Source organism: Xiphias gladius, chromosome 16 (genome assembly GCF_016859285.1).
Source record: "Xiphias gladius isolate SHS-SW01 ecotype Sanya breed wild chromosome 16, ASM1685928v1, whole genome shotgun sequence".
NCBI classification, from domain to species: Eukaryota; Metazoa; Chordata; class Actinopteri; order Istiophoriformes; family Xiphiidae; genus Xiphias; species Xiphias gladius.
In genome coordinates, this window is record NC_053415.1 from 27,165,801 (window position 1) to 27,181,445 (window position 15,645).

Consider the following 15,645-nt stretch of genomic DNA (forward strand, 5'->3'; position numbering starts at 1 on the left):
GTCTCATCACATTTGCTGTCAGAGCATTGCACTTGGTCACGTCTGTATTACCCGGCACGCACGTGATGACTGTCAGTGTACGATAAGCTTTGTGTTTTAAATCACTAACGTGACGAGAAGGTCAGGGGTCAGAGGTCACAGAGGGACTGATGAACCCTCATCATGTCTCCTCTCCGGCGACTGTCGTGAACACGCTATCTCAGGAACGCCTCGAGGGAATTTCTTCAAATTTGTCACAGACGTCCACTTGGACTCAAGATTAAACTGGATAGAATTTGGTGCTCAAAGGTCAAAGGTCAAGGTCACGGTGACCTCCCAAAACACGTTTTTGGCCATAACTCAAGAACTCTTATGCTAATTATGATAAAATACACCCAGTACCTTTCATTAAATTCCGTCAAAGTCTTCATATGTTATGTGAGTCTGGACAGACCTGGAGGCAAACTGCAGCTCGACTGGTTGGCGGAGGCGGGAATTCTAGATGGTCATAACACAGACTGGAATGTGACCAGTGTAGTTTATCGTGAAGCAGCTCTGTGACTGTAGATCAAGTAGAAATTCATTCATTCAGTTCAAAATGCAGGAATAAATGATCCGTTAGAGGAGAGGAGTGGGAATATTGTTCACAGAGGGTTAATGTAGTCCTAGCCTAGAAAATACTGTGCGTGTGTGTGCGTGTGTGTGCGTGTGTGTGCATGTATGCGCAAGCAATTACAGCTCAAGTTAGTGTTTGGTTAATTGGAGGCTGCCATAGTGCTGCGTTCACAGTGCAGCCTAGAGTCGTCCAAATGTTCTGCGTCTTAATATTTGACTCCGATCCGACTCTGGTGCTGAATTCTGACATATTGAGACAATATTCAGGAAGATTTCGTGGAAAATTTCCTCCATAAGAAAATGAGCAACCTCGGTATCCGGTCCATAAGTTACATTGCCTGACAATGTTCTGACAACCAATGACCAACACAGAAATGAAGCTATGGCTAACCAATCATATGGCAGCTCACTTCTCGGACCAGACTCAGCAGGGTCGCTTGGCTAAACGCGCCCTATGCTGTTGTTTAGGTATCAGAAGGCAGGTAGTTGGACAGTGGAGACGAGCATTCAATCTGAGGAAGCTTTATTGTGTCTGCACAGAAGTTGTTGTGACTGCTGTTGGCTCAGCCGTCACAACAACCTTAGAAAACGCAGACAGGAAATGCCACAAACTAACTTTAAACACCTGAAGCGGGATCGTCCAATAGGGCCATTTTTCTGCGACCAGGGACTAAGCTCAGCCGAAACAGCGACCTGACCCCTGAACCAAAACCCAAAGTCAAACCTCATTTCATCAGTCGAATCACTGCACTTTTTTGTTTTCAGCTGTGTCATTGAACAGAGAGCAACGCAGTTCTACAAACGTCTTGTCTTCAAACCCCCCTAACTACAAAACTGTTGGAAAAAGAGAAGTTATGTGGAGAAGGGAGAATTCAGCGTGATGCGGTGCAGAGCGTTCTGTCTCAGCTCTGGCGCTGACGGTTCTGATTTAGCTGATGTATTGAACTGAGCCGGAATTCAGCTGAACTGCTCCTGTAACGGACGCCGGTCCGACCTCCTCTACTGCCTCTTCAGCTGACGGAGCTGCCAGCGGCAGGACAGATGCTCGGTGGCGAAGATTTATTACTAAACAGTGACCGGAATTCATTTGTTTCTTTGACTGTGTGGAAATGTGTTATTTTCACATCGCGGAAGATCGAAGTGTTGCGGGTAAGACGTGGAAATTCATGTAGCTGCTACAGGATTTTAGGGTGGGACGGCAGGGACCCCGGACTTCAGCCGGGCAGAGGCTGTGAATAATGTATTTCTCATAATTGTAGGATGTATTGAAGAAAAAAAGCTTCAGTAATAATGTTGAGTATTTATATAATATATAATATATGTGGAGAAAAAAAAAAATACGCACCATGCGTGAGATAAAAATACTAAAAAGAGAGTGGGAGCTTTTCATAGCGAAAAGGATCCAAAAGGAAGTAAATATATAATATGTATAGACAAGAAAAAAGCCCACGCACATGACGTGAGATAAAATACTAAAAGGAGAGTGGAGCCTTTTTTCCATAGCGAAGGATCCAGAAAAGTGATGGTGGAATCAGCCACATGGAAAACATGTCACAGTCACTAATAAAAGAAAAGAATAGATCTGAGGAGGAAATCAGAATTTCCACGGCAGCGTGAACACAGCCTGACGGAGAGAGGGTGAGGGAGGGGGGAGTCAGAGAGAGGAGACTCTGCTCTCTCGGTTTCACCCCGGCTCGCTGACTCGTTAGCTCGCGCACACACACACACACACGCACGCACGCCCCTCCTGTGTGTGTCAGGTGTCTTACCTGTGTTGTGTGTCTGCAGTGTGGAGGACATGGAGCAGCAGAAGAAGCAGGACAGCGACTCAGGAGTCGGCAGCGACAACGGAGACAAGAGACTCTCTGCTACTGAGGTACTGAGACCGAGTGTGACTTTTGTGTGTCTTTGTATAATTGTCTCTATATGCTATGTGTGCGTTCTTCTACGTTTCTGTCAGTGTTAAATCTTCCATTTGTCATTTCCCCGGCAGCTAAGTTTCTTTTTCTCCCTTTAAATGTGTCACTTTTTAACATGTCTGTGTTCCTTCGTGTGAAGGACATAATTATTTTTACTCCATCGTCTCAGTAAGTGTAGCCGTGTGTGTAGGAACTTTGAAGATGGATTATTTTAGAAATCCCTGAGCTGTCACAATGTTTGTGCGATGGGAAACGGACTTGTCCTTAAAATTGTCTCATCCCTCTATCAATTTCTCCACCGTTTGTATGTGTTTCACTCATTTATTTGACGAAACTACAGTTAAGCTCAGTTAATCGAAAGTTTTATTTAAAAATCTGATGATTTACGGGCTTTTTTTTTTTTTTTTTTTTTCAAATAAATGTGACTGCTGCAACGTTTAGTCAATTAATCCATTAGTGGATCAGCAGTAATTGAAAGTTAATCATTTTAGTCACTTTTCAAGCAAATATGCCAAAACATTTTCCTCAGATGTGAGGATCTGATGGTTGCAGTTTCACAGAGCCTGAGGTGACGGTTATTAAACTTTGACTTTTGGCAATTTTACCGGATAAAAAACTTAAAATGAGTGATTGATTATTATTGCTGTCCACTGAATTTCTGTTGATTGACTCACTGATTGATTCATTCAACTCTAATGCTGCAGCTCGTTGTTGTTTGTTGCAGCCGTCAGATGAAGACAGTCTGAGTCTCAACGTGCCGATGAGCCACATCACAGAGGAGGAGGGAATCAGCAAAGACGACTCCAGTGAACACATCAGCTCCCTGACAGGTAATACACACACACACACAAAGAAACATCTCTTAACTTTAAGTTCCACAAGCAGGAGAAAGTGAACTGGGGACAAATGAGAAGCCTTCGAGCAGCAGTTTAGACCCAGAGACATTGGACGTACAGGGAACGGAGACAGAGAGATACAGCAGATCCTCACCTTTGGGAAGCTGGAACCAGAGGATGTTTGGGATTTCTGCCTGATGAATGACTCCCATTAATTGGGTAGATTAATTTTCAGCTGGCAGACTAATTGATTAATTATCTAATCATTTCATCACTAATGAGATTCGACAGCTTGTTAGACTGATGTTTTCTGCAGTGTAGAAACAGGGAGAGAGAGCAAACTGTGAATGAAAATGTTATGATAAGGGGGAGGAGTGTTTTCTGTTTGTTGTCAGGCTGCTTCGCCAGCGACAGATGTTTGCCTCCTCCTCTTCTTCATTCGCATCGGTTTCATCATTCGATGTTATTAGAAAGCGAATACGGGACGTTCAGTTGCAACTCTTGGTTAATTCTGATTTGCCCACATGTTGTATGTTAAAGGTTTTGCTGGCCACTCAACTATTCTGCCTCAGACCTGGCATTGAAAGAAAAGTGAAAATAAAAGGAGAGACTTGTCGGTTGTATGAGGGGGGTTTTTTAACTTCTTTTAACCCGGACACACAGCGAAGGGAAAATAGATTTTTAGACTGACCTGATCTGAGAAGACAAAATTTCACATTGTGTCATGGTTTGAACCTTTCTTTTCTCCGAGCATAAGAGATGACTGAGATATCAAATCTGTTGCAGTGATCGTAGAGGGAGGAACAAGAGGCGCATTTAATCTCTCCCCGCATGTTTTACCTTGAGCTGCTGCAGCCTTTGTGTCAGTCTGACAGCAGCCAGCTCAGACCTGTGTGGTGTTGAAAGTGACACAGAAATGTTACAGGTCCGACCCAGTGAAACTACCGACTGAATTTTACGTAGAAGTGACCGGGGCTTTATCGAACACGCGACTGACTTAACGGACAGTGGTGCATGTCTGAAGCGACGACCTCTGTAACCACTACAGCCTGTCAGTTGTGTGTCTGCGGTGTGTCTGGGAGTATCTGGGCTGTTGAACTCTATTAGAGAACAGCAGCAGCAGCTCCCCAGACGCACAGTTTAAATAGACTTCAATCAGCCTAAATCAGGTCAGAGCTGCTGGAGGGTCACACTCGCTGAGCTGAGATGAGTGAAAGGAGGCCTGTCATCTCTGCACCAAAATATACACGTTAACAGAAAGAAAAGAATAAATAAAAATAACTCAAACCTACATGTGGGGCTCTACAAAACAACCTTCAGGGTAACTTGTGTTTTTATCTCTGTAATGACTGAAACAACATGTCCCGCCAGTCGTACCCACAGAGCCACTTCATTTATCTTATTTCAGTCTGTCGTCGGTCCAACCGTGTGTTCAGACAGAAAGTTGGTGAATTTTAGAGATGATGACCCATCATACAGAGTCAAAGTAAAGACGCGATTAGACGCGAATTTGCCAGGGCGGCGGGAATAACACAAAAGACACAAAAGAAAAATGTGTGTATCCTAGTATCCCAAACGTACAGAGAGGACAGGACAAGGAGAGAGGCTTGAGGGAAATAACAGAAAGAACGAGAGTTTCTGGTGATTTCGGGGTTGGTCGAAGGCTGAACTGAACACACACACACACACACACACACACACACAGTCCAGTGTGTCAGTTGATAGCTAGGTTACGGCCAACATCTGTACAGTCGGTACACTGGGTTCTGGGGGCCAATGGACACAGACTGCAAAAACGCTCCAGCGGTCAAGTTAGTGTGAATAACGCAAGGCGAAAACCGCTGTCACTCTCTGTCTGAACCCACCGTAAGACTCAAACACATCTTCTCAAGACACATACGCTTCCTGTCTCCTCCATTTCAGCAGACCCAAACTCCGACTCGGTCCGTCTGATTGAGGAGAGCCCTACAGAAGCCCTGAAGGAGCAGTTCAGCTACAGAGACCCTGCTCTCAGCACTCGCTTCGTCAACTACATCAAGGCAAGACTTCGTGTTGTCTGAGTGTCGCAGTCAGTTTATTATTAAAGACCGATGCATTAAAAGGTTCGGTTCATGAATAACTCCACACTCAGAGTGAGGTGACGTAAAAGTGTTGTGTTTCAATGCACTACTTTATTCTAGCTTGAGATAGGCTGCTTGTCATGTTAGGCTCCTAGAGACTTTGGTTTGTTTTAATGGAGCCTAAAGCCTAAACTGTCACTTCGTGTTAATGTGAGTTGAATCTACTTTTGGAGTTAGAGGTTTTTTCTGATGATTTTGTCATGAAAGTCTGGCAGTTACAGGGACCGTCCTGTTATAGACGGTTACATCACACTGAGCCTGTTTGTCCCTGTGGAGACTCAGCCGTGACCAAATAAGGACTAAACACAAAACAAGAGGACCACACGAAGGGCTGAGGAGCCTGTTGATGTAGATTCATTCAGGAGAGCTGCGTATTGAGACTCGGTACCAAAATGCTTGACACTGTCCTCCCAAGAAAACAACAGCGTCGGTCGTTTCAAGTAAAGCCTCAGAAAAACATAAACTTACGTTCAAGTGCCAAAGTCCTCGAGCGGCTGTAGGTATAATGAGTCTTATCTGTTAAGGGGGAAGTAGTGTGACCTTATTTAAGAGCCACGGATGAGACGACCAGACGTCAAACTTTGAGACAGAAGATCGCGTTTTCCGTTTCCTACCGAAAGACAACGTTGGTTTTCTTATTACTGTGACCAGGGTCGTTCCCTAACCTTAACCAGGGGGTTGTTAATGGGACCCTGGCGACGAAGGTCCACCGACCTTAACAAAGTTGAAATTTTAACACAAACCTTGATCTCTCCGTAAACCTAACTAAGTATTTTTTATGCCTAAATCTAATCAAACGTACCCATCGTGGTGTAAGATCAGAAAACGGTTTTACTTACTGATGATGAGGGCATCAGACCAGAAAATGCGTTATATGTGTCGTCGTAGAGGGAAAGGACAAACAACGTATTTTGTCACTGAATGTAGAGCTGTCACCAAATATTTTCATTACTGATTAATCTGCTGATTATTTTCTCCATGAATCGTTTCATTGTCTGATTTAGAAAAACTCTAACCCTAGTTTTGCCGACCAACGCGCCTTAAATATCATGTACAACCGAGAAAGCCAGCAAACTGCCACATTTGAGAACCTAGAACCATCAAACGTCTGATATTTCCACTTCAAAAGCTGCTCAAACGATGAATTGATCACTAAAGTAGTTGCAGATCCATTTTCTTTCAATCAGCTAATCAGTCAATTGAGTAACTGTTGCAGCTGCAGTTGAATTTGGAGGACGTGATGAGACGCTTTGGTGCTTGCCAGTTTTGAAAATGGACTGTCTTTTGGTATGTTATCGAGCTGGGATCTGGGAAAATTGCAACATCAATGAAAATAAATCTGAACACGAGCAGTCGGACGACCGGACTAGTTGGAAACAAACCTCGAGGTTAGTCGAACTCACGAGGAACAAAGGCGAACAGTAAAATTATTAGTCAAACTGTTGGTTGTAAAAATCCATCACAGTTTACACACACACACACACACACACACACACCTTTCCTTTGCAGTCACCAAATTTCAACACATTTCAGGAGCGTGGATTTAAGTTTGAGCTCCAAATAAAGTGGTTTAGATAATCTGGATAAACTACTGGTGTGTTTCCAACCTCTACTTTTAAGAAAACTGTTTTTCAAACCATCAAGAACCAAGAACCAGGTCGCATCAAACTGGAATTTTTAACTCATATCTAGATAATCCTCATAGGTGATGGCGAGACAAGATATGGATTGGGCCTGAAAGAGAAATGATAGCAGTGTTGCTTCATCCCAGTTATCCGTCCATCTAAGCATCTGTGGGAAACAAGGAGAGTTGAGGGTGGAAGGAATAGATGAAGGAGAGAGAGACTATCACAGTGTCCTTATTGTTGTGTTTGTTTATGGGGGGATAGTGGTAATGTCTCTGAATTTTGGCCAATGGCTGAGCGAGTCTGTGGATCATGTGACAACCGCAGCTGGGGCTGACGCGTGTGTGTGTGTGTGTGTGTGTGTGTGTGTGTGTGTGTGTGTGTGTGTGTGTGCTCGCGCAGGGTCGGACAGCAGCAGACTTTGACGAGCCTCTCAGGATAGAAGAAGACTCACACTGGCAAACAGAACAAACGTAAGTTCTTCTGTCTGTTCTTCTATGGATCTACTTTGGTCTAGCTGCCTTTTTACAGGATTATTGTGTATTTACTGTTGTATATTTTACAACGTATCAGTGCTGATTGTCGTGTTTGTTTCAGTTGATTGTTTAAGGTTTTCGGTTCAGAAAAGCCAGTCCTTGATTCATTTTAAACAAGTGCGCCGACATTGCCGCTTGATGATTGCCACTGTGTAGTATATTTAAGTTACTCTTTCTTTGTGTCCGTGTGGTCACAGGTCAAAGGTCACGGGGGGCACGGAGCTCCACATTGACATGATCAACCAGCTGAAGGAGGCTGTTGAGCTGCTGCAAGATCCCAGCAGGTGAGTTCAGTTAGAGCTGAGTGTTATTCAGACTGTGCCAAGAACGGTGCCAATATGATACCAAAACGGTGCTTTTTTCATTCTTTTTAAACACATTTCTCTGCTGTTGCCTTAACACTAACAGACGTACAAGAAGTGAACACAGCATGACAAAATGATGTTGATATTCAAAATAAACCACCGGGATCCCAATTTCTTGTAAATGTAATAATGAGCTCAAACAAAGGGCTTTTTTTTTTCACTAGAAAGCACTCTGAATTCAGACCTCAACCAAAGATGCACATTCTTCGGTGTTAAGAAGTTCTTAACAAAGTTCCAGCATCCACACCAAGAACTCTTCACCCGATTCTTAGCTCAAAGCCAAACTTTGCAACAAAGTTATCAAAATCTGTTAACAAGCTTAGAAGACGTCCTACTGCTCAACAGTCAAACAAGTGGGACCAGAATAACAAACGGAACGGTTGATTTAATAATGTACTTCTTTGTTTGTCAGAGTCACCACGGATCAGGACGATCTGTCTGGAGTCCAACTTTACCCTGTGGAGATGGTCACAGTGGAGGAGTCGCTCAAGTAAGACTCTGTGTCTTTCCTTTACCACATGTTAACTGAATTTTTACCACGGCCATGGAAAATACTTGTTTCTGACCGACTAAAGTTGTGCATCAGAACACTTAACAGTTTAAACACTGTTCTCAGGCCTAGTCCATGCATACACGGGTATTTATTAAAACGGGGGTTTTCCTTCTTCATGCTTAAAAAATAAACGTGTAAAAAGTGCTGTTAGCAAGGTTAAAACGAGCACTGCCTTGGCGACGACTGCCATTGCATAGAATTGCCTCATGTAAACAAAGGAGATAATGGCGCACACTGTAACGTCGCACGCCAAAGACTGTTTTTTCCCTTGTCTACACATCAACACTGAAAACGGAGCTTCTGAACGTCTTGACCCTGGAGGGAGTTTTTGCAGTACGAAAGGCCAAAAAAGCTATGTTTTGAAAAAATACCAGTGTACCTGTGGACCAGGCCTCACAGTGCTCACAGTATATAAACCTGAGGATAGCAACAGTATTGATGCTTCACACTACATTACCAGTCAACTTAGTGGTGAGACTAACCTGATCATGGCATGGGTTAAACTGGCGAGTGTACAGCTCTGTCTTGTCAAGTTCATCTGCTCTGACTTGCATTCCTGGGGGGAGTGTGTGTGTTTTTTGTGTGTTTTGTGTTGCAGCAATACCACCAGCCAACGGCGGCCTACCTCAGGAAAAAAAAAACGGGGTGCAGTTTTTAACCTGTTATCAGACATCCCCATTTTTGTGCGCAAGCCCTAAATAGTGTACCCAAAATAAAAGGTTAAAAGGTGACTGTTCGACTTTTAATTACAGTCATAACCCCGATCTCCTTCGAAAGGAAACTCTTAAAATTTTACATCAACACTGGGAAACTCTTAAAATTTTACAACCAAAAGTCAGAATGAGTCTAGAATGTGTGCACACAGATTTGCAATCCGACAGCACGGTTTATAAAAAGATCAGACCTTTCAAACAGTGTGTAGTTTGTCAAGGTTGTGTGAAGATTGAGTCCGGTACAGGTCAAACCACACCTGAAGTAGCACTGCCAAGACCACAGTGTCCCACAGGTGGGACGATGTTTTTCAAAAGGTTAAACTGCAAGTGGGCTATAGAAATAAAATCGACTCAACTTGTGCTTGTTGTGTGTTTTAGTTACAGATGTTTGCATGTACAGTAACGGTCAATATGGAAGCTGTCCCTGCTGCTGTGACTGCAAAATTGATTATATTATGTTTTTATTTCTTATCTCTCAATCTCTTTCTCCTCAGTGGGCAGGACAGTGATGACGGCGCCACCACACCGAAGGTAAAGTGTGCAGAACTTTAGAACTTACCTTACTTTGAATGACGATGCGGCACAGAATAGCAGTTTGTCATCAGCATACATGATAATAGTTGACACCAAATTGTCATGAGAAAGTGAAAGCCAGTCAATCTCAGGTGAGGCTTTTACTTCCAGTGAGTTTGGTGTAAACTTCAGTTTCAGGATAAACAATTTAAAACTTTCTTGAGACCCTATAATGATCGTATGTGACGGCAAAGTTCTGCTAAAAAAAAGAGGCAAGAAGAAATCTGTTATTGATGAGCTGCAGGTGTAGTCCCCCAGTTTGATGCCTTGAATGTTTAACAACAACACTTCTTCCGTTCCATAATGGAAGAAGTCAAAACAAATGAAAAACGCCCTTTGGGAATAAAAAGGCCAAGTAGATCCTCAGTCTGTTACATTCTGGGTCAACAGTCAACGCACAAGAATTTATTCAGTATACAAAACAGCATCTGCCGTCATTTCTGTTTGTAACAGTGTTTTGTTTTTTTTGTTTTTTTACTGTACTACCACTGGGGGCATCCTACACATGGTGGCTTTAAATCTAGTCGGCGTAGAAAACTTTAATACATTTTCCTTGATAACTATACTTGCGTGAGTGTTTTGTGTCTTTGTCCTTGGTAATACAATGTAAAACCTATAAGTAGGTAAGTAAAAGAAGATATTTAATTATATTTAAGGCCTAAACATTTGATGCGTTCTGTAGCAGCACATGGAGGAAGGTGGCTATGAGTTCCAGAAGAAGAGACAGATGATTCTAGAGAAGGCCAGGTTTGAGGCCCAGCTTGCATGCCGGGAGTATGAATGGCATATGTCCATCAAGGTAAACATACTGTAGCATCAAACCACTGGATGTAGGCCCTGTCCCGCCCCCTAGAGTGAATGCATCAACTGTCTTCAGTCGTGTCTCCCAGTAAACTGACAGTCTTTTACTGGTGTGTCTGTTTGCTGTCGGTTGCATTTTATTTTGCGAATAAAGCACACACGGCTTTAACATGTGTCACGTTTCATCTGGCAGCAGGCTACACATGTGAAGAGCGTGGGAAAATGTTTTCTTATTGCTACACGTGAGTCCAAATCTTTCACCAGTAACTCAGAGGTTCTTGAGAGATGACTAATTTGATTGAATAAAGTCAATTTTGATAAACTGGTGGCTGGTGAATTGGCAGTTTCCTGTCTTGCATGTTCATCTGCAGAAGTGGCCGATATGTGATTTTGTTAGTCTGTTTGGGTCTTTGTCTTGTTTGCGTCATAAGCAATCAGCACTGCCTGACAATAAGATTTTGGGTTTATGAAACCTGTTGTGTTGGTGCCAGTTGTGAATTTGTTTTTGTATTTTATTGTGTCTCGTATTCTTGTGTTACACCACCAAATACTCTGACTTCCTGGAAAACAGTGTATTTTCAATCACAACCTTATGTCGCACTAATAGGTGGAAATAAAAACTCCTGTTAAAGGAATAGTTTGGCATTTTTGGAAATAGTTACAGCACGCAACTCCAGTCTAAAACTACAAATTGTTGTTGTTTTTTTCCTCTTTTGTACTGATGAAACAATGACTATAGCTACAATGATCAACCAATCAACAGAAAATGAACTGGCAACTATTTTGATAATCGAAAAATCAGTGTAGTCATTGTTCAAGCAAATGGGGTTTTGAACTGTTGGTCAGACAAAACAAAGACGTTTGAAGATGTCACTTTGGTCAACAGGTATTTTTCACTATTTAATGTCATATTATTGCAAAACGATTATGGGAATCGAGTAATTGGCCGGTTAATCGATAATGAAAATGATCATTAGTTGCAGGCCCGCAAAACGAGATACGACATGTTAATTAGTGAGCTTTGGAGGTGCTGGTAGGCAAAGTTTTATCTTTGAACGGAGCCAGGCTAGCTGTTTCCCCTTGTTTCCAGTCTTTACGCTAAGCTACGCTAATCACTGCAGCTCCAAACCTAGCTCTCAGGCATGAAATAGATTTTGATCTTCTCGTGTCATGCTTGGAAAGAAAGTAAATTAGCCGTTGCACTGCCAGTAAACATTACAGCTCAGCGGCCTCAACCCGGACTCCAGTGTTTCACGGAAGCAAACAGTGAATGTAGGTTTAGAAACGACGAGAACAAGTCTGCTTTGTTTGAAGAATGTTTCCCCAGATTGGTTTAACAGTGCTCCGAAGTAAAGGAATGAACACACAAACAGTTTATAAGACACTGAGGGGAAAAAAAACAACTTACAGACCCTCACAAAAATAGAAACACAGACGCACTGGCTCACCTCTTGTACCAAATGATTAAAACCAGCTGTGTAGAATCTTTGTTGACCCCTGTTAGTTTGGTTTGGATGACATGATGACATTGCTCTGCTGAAATGTCCTTGAGCAAGACGCTGAATCCCTACGAGTTGACCGCAGACCTAGCCCCATTTCTACCTGGTATTAACCTGTGATCCGTATCTAGATTCATTATCTGAAAAATGCCATCTGAGCAGGGCCTTCGCATCTGTACCTAGTCTTTAGAGGTGTTCTCATTATGTCCATCCTGCCTTCATTGTGATAAGAGCTTATTATGCACATCATGTAGGCAGGGCTTTCGGGTATGTCAACAAACACGGCGTGTTGCAGGTCTAGGGAAGCGATGCTGCTGCATTGGGTCTGTTTATTTTTTCTTTGCATAGGAAGTGTCCCTGTCTAGCTTTTGGGCGGGCGGCTTGAGATAGCGGGAAGAGGCGGACTTCAAAGTGTTGGGCACGGGGTATTTGTTGGTCTCGAAAAGTCTTAAAAAGCATTTGATTTCGTTTCCGCAAAAAAAAAAAAAAAGGCCTTAGAATGTATTTAAAATTGAATTTATATAAGTCTTAAATCTTGTCTCTTGCCATCTGTAGACGGTAAGATTCATTATAAAAAATGGTTTTGTATCTGATTGTGGGCTGACGGGAGATGTCATAGTGCACAGTAAAGCACGATATAATTAAAAATTCGATCATTTTTCATTGAGTTTCAGTCAGCACCACCCGACCTGTAGCGAACACTGTCAGTACTGCTAGACAGCTGAGGTTAATCTTCATTTTTAATTGATTAATCCTTCATCCATTTTCTGCTGCTCTGGGTCCAGGTTGTGTTAATTTCATTAATTATGTAATTAGAAATGATTGGAGTTATATACTAAGTGCTGAAAAATTGTGAAAAGAAAATAAATAACTCTAGGCCATATTAACCCAACTGTTTTTTTATCCTACTTTCATACTTTGGCTGGTAGTGAAACGGGTATTAAATTGCATTCCGTGTGGCATTAAAGGGGAATTGCCACTGCCTGTTTTTCCTATCAGTCTCCGCACAATAGACTATAATGACAAAGTGAAAAATCTTTCAGCAGATTTATTAAAAATCAAAATCTGAAATCTCTCATTTACAAAATTAATCAAACCCTTTGCTGTGTTTCCAAACTGTGGTCAGGTACGTTCTGTTTGCTTTAATTATCCTTGAGATGTCTCTAGAACCAGACTGGAGTCCACCTGTGGCGAACTGAATTGATGGACATAGAATAGAAATGCACAAGCCTGTGTGTATAAGGTCCCACAATTCACACTGCATGTCAGGATGAAAACCCAAACCATAAAGTCCAAGGAACCGTCTGTAGACCTCCATGATAAAAATAAAAAAAACCATTTCTAAAGCTTTGAGCGTTCACAGGAGCACCGTGGCCCCAATAATTATTAAATGGAGGAAGTCTGGAACCACCAGGACTATTTCTAGAGTTGGTTGTCCAGCCAAACAGAGTAACCGGGCAAGAAGGGCCATGGCTTCAGCTTAGAATAACAGGAGGCGACTTTGTTGTGACATGAAATAAAAAGTATACCCAGTTTTGATTATTTCCATGTGAATTACAAAGGCAGCATTGCATTCGGGTAGACATAACCAGGCATTAACTACTTTTCTTCTCTCTCCTCTATGCTTTGGAAGCAGAAACGGTCTTAAACTTTTTATGTAAATCACATACTCAAAATAGTTTGTTCACCATGAGAAAAAAGAAAAGTAGAATACTCTAATTTAATACCCTTATATGTGGCCTCAGCCTTATTTGGTTATTACTTTCTGCAGTTTGTACCTCTTCTTATTCTGTTGTAGCTATGGGATTATATTGTATATTTTTCAACACTTTTTGCTGCCAAAACAAACCCCATTTAGTTGCGGTCGGCACTGTTTCACTTAATGTCATATCAAGCGCTCCACTCATGTTGCTCGTAATCCAGAACTCTGACTCCAGTAACGCACTCCTTCCTGGATTGTAAACCCAGAGTAACCAGAGCCAGTTGATAACCGGTCTCCTGGTAGTGCTTATCCAGGACCACCATTGTTAGGCTCAGTGAAGCCCCTGGCTGAGATCAATGTGAGCCGGACCACCTCCAGATTTGGTCTTAACAATCCGGTATCATTCTGTTTGCAGCGTGTTCTGCGTGCATTTACACCAGCATTAACGTGAGTTTTTCGAGATCCAGATAAGTTAATACCAGGTGAAGATGGGGCCCCGGTTAACGTGGAGGACATAAGAGGATTTCCCTGCAGGATCATTTTTAAATTAACTTTGATCCCATAGTCTTTGTCTATAACACATAAATTCTGTTAGATTGCAGGCATCCGGAGTGCTAGAGTCTCTTAAAGAGTGCTGACACTGAATGAGTCTAGTCTCTCTCTGTCAGTGTTGGTTATATAAGATGAGTAATGGTTAAAGACAGGACGGAGGGATAGAGGAGTGCTCTTCTTTGAGCCAATTTTGCGGTTAATTTTAGGTCACTAAACTCCTGTTAGGACTTCACAGGAGTGTATGTGTTTTTGTGTCATTTATATCTCTGTGGAGTCATTTGTAAGTCCGTGTGTCTTCGCAAACTGCTCCCACATGAAGCACAAGACAGAAAATATCCAGCGTCTGTTCAATTAATCATACTTTCAGTGTTTATTAATGAAACTGCCTACTTACCACATTGTTTCCATTTCTGTTGCCACAGCAAGATGACAGATCTCCAGCCCCATCCTTTTCCAACCCGCCGTTTGGACTGAAGCCCCGTTCAGGTGAGTCGGATGTGGGCTAAGAGGGTGGGTGGGGTACCTGGACTACCAGAGCTACTGCCTAATGCATTGGCGTTTCTGAACAGTGTAAAATGGTGCCGATCACATCGTGCTGATGTGGTGCACTTTTCTGTTGGATGCTCAAATATGATACAATCTGTTGCAGGTGTTTATTTACACTCATTATCCCGAGTGTAAGATAATGAGGGTAGAAGCAGTGGGAGTGGAACCACAGATCTTGGCTCTACCTATTCTAAATTCCATATTTTTAAACATGTAAGACATGATTTTGATCAGATATCCTTACCTAAGAATTATGAATGATTTGATGGGAATGCTGGAGTGAGAGGTAGATGAAAGCAAATCAAAAATCATCAACCATCCAAAAATTAAAAAAACTGTTTTCGCAGCCAAATTCGAAGGCAGGTGTAAGGAAACAAAAAAGCCGATTTACTGGAAATGAGAAAGGTCTCTTCCGTTAAAGGTAATACCGACCGTTGCAGCAGCAGTGCTGCCGCTGGTGCCTGGAAGCTGTAAGAAGAAGACTACAGCAAGCATGAGGGCCAGGTCCTCTGCTGTCTTTGATTTCACAAACCGTGGTTTTGTACCACAACCTGACCGACGCTGGATTTCAGAGGCTGAAATGTTTTAGATATTTGGACGTTTAAAAAGTGCAATAAGGATTTTTTTTTTTTTAAACATAAACATAAAACATAGACAGTCAATCTTTATGCGGATCACTTGAAGCAAGTGTGGCTAAGATACACCCCCGGG

General features: G+C 42.4%; 1 protein-coding gene across 3 annotated transcripts in view; it reads left to right on the forward strand.

Annotated features, from left to right (window-relative positions):
• The window catches only part of lrch1 (leucine-rich repeats and calponin homology (CH) domain containing 1), a 99,338-nt gene that overhangs the window by 54,709 nt on the left and 28,984 nt on the right, over positions 1-15,645 (forward strand). For 2 of the 3 annotated variants that reach the window (XM_040147896.1, XM_040147898.1), the window contains exons 7-14: positions 2,383-2,470; positions 3,238-3,343; positions 5,273-5,388; positions 7,497-7,567; positions 7,828-7,914; positions 8,408-8,485; positions 9,756-9,792; positions 14,811-14,874. In XM_040147896.1, the coding sequence (XP_040003830.1) occupies positions 2,383-2,470; positions 3,238-3,343; positions 5,273-5,388; positions 7,497-7,567; positions 7,828-7,914; positions 8,408-8,485; positions 9,756-9,792; positions 14,811-14,874 (647 nt within the window). The remainder of the gene's footprint in view (positions 1-2,382; positions 2,471-3,237; positions 3,344-5,272; positions 5,389-7,496; positions 7,568-7,827; positions 7,915-8,407; positions 8,486-9,755; positions 9,793-14,810; positions 14,875-15,645) is intronic. The other variant, XM_040147897.1, reaches the window with a different exon arrangement.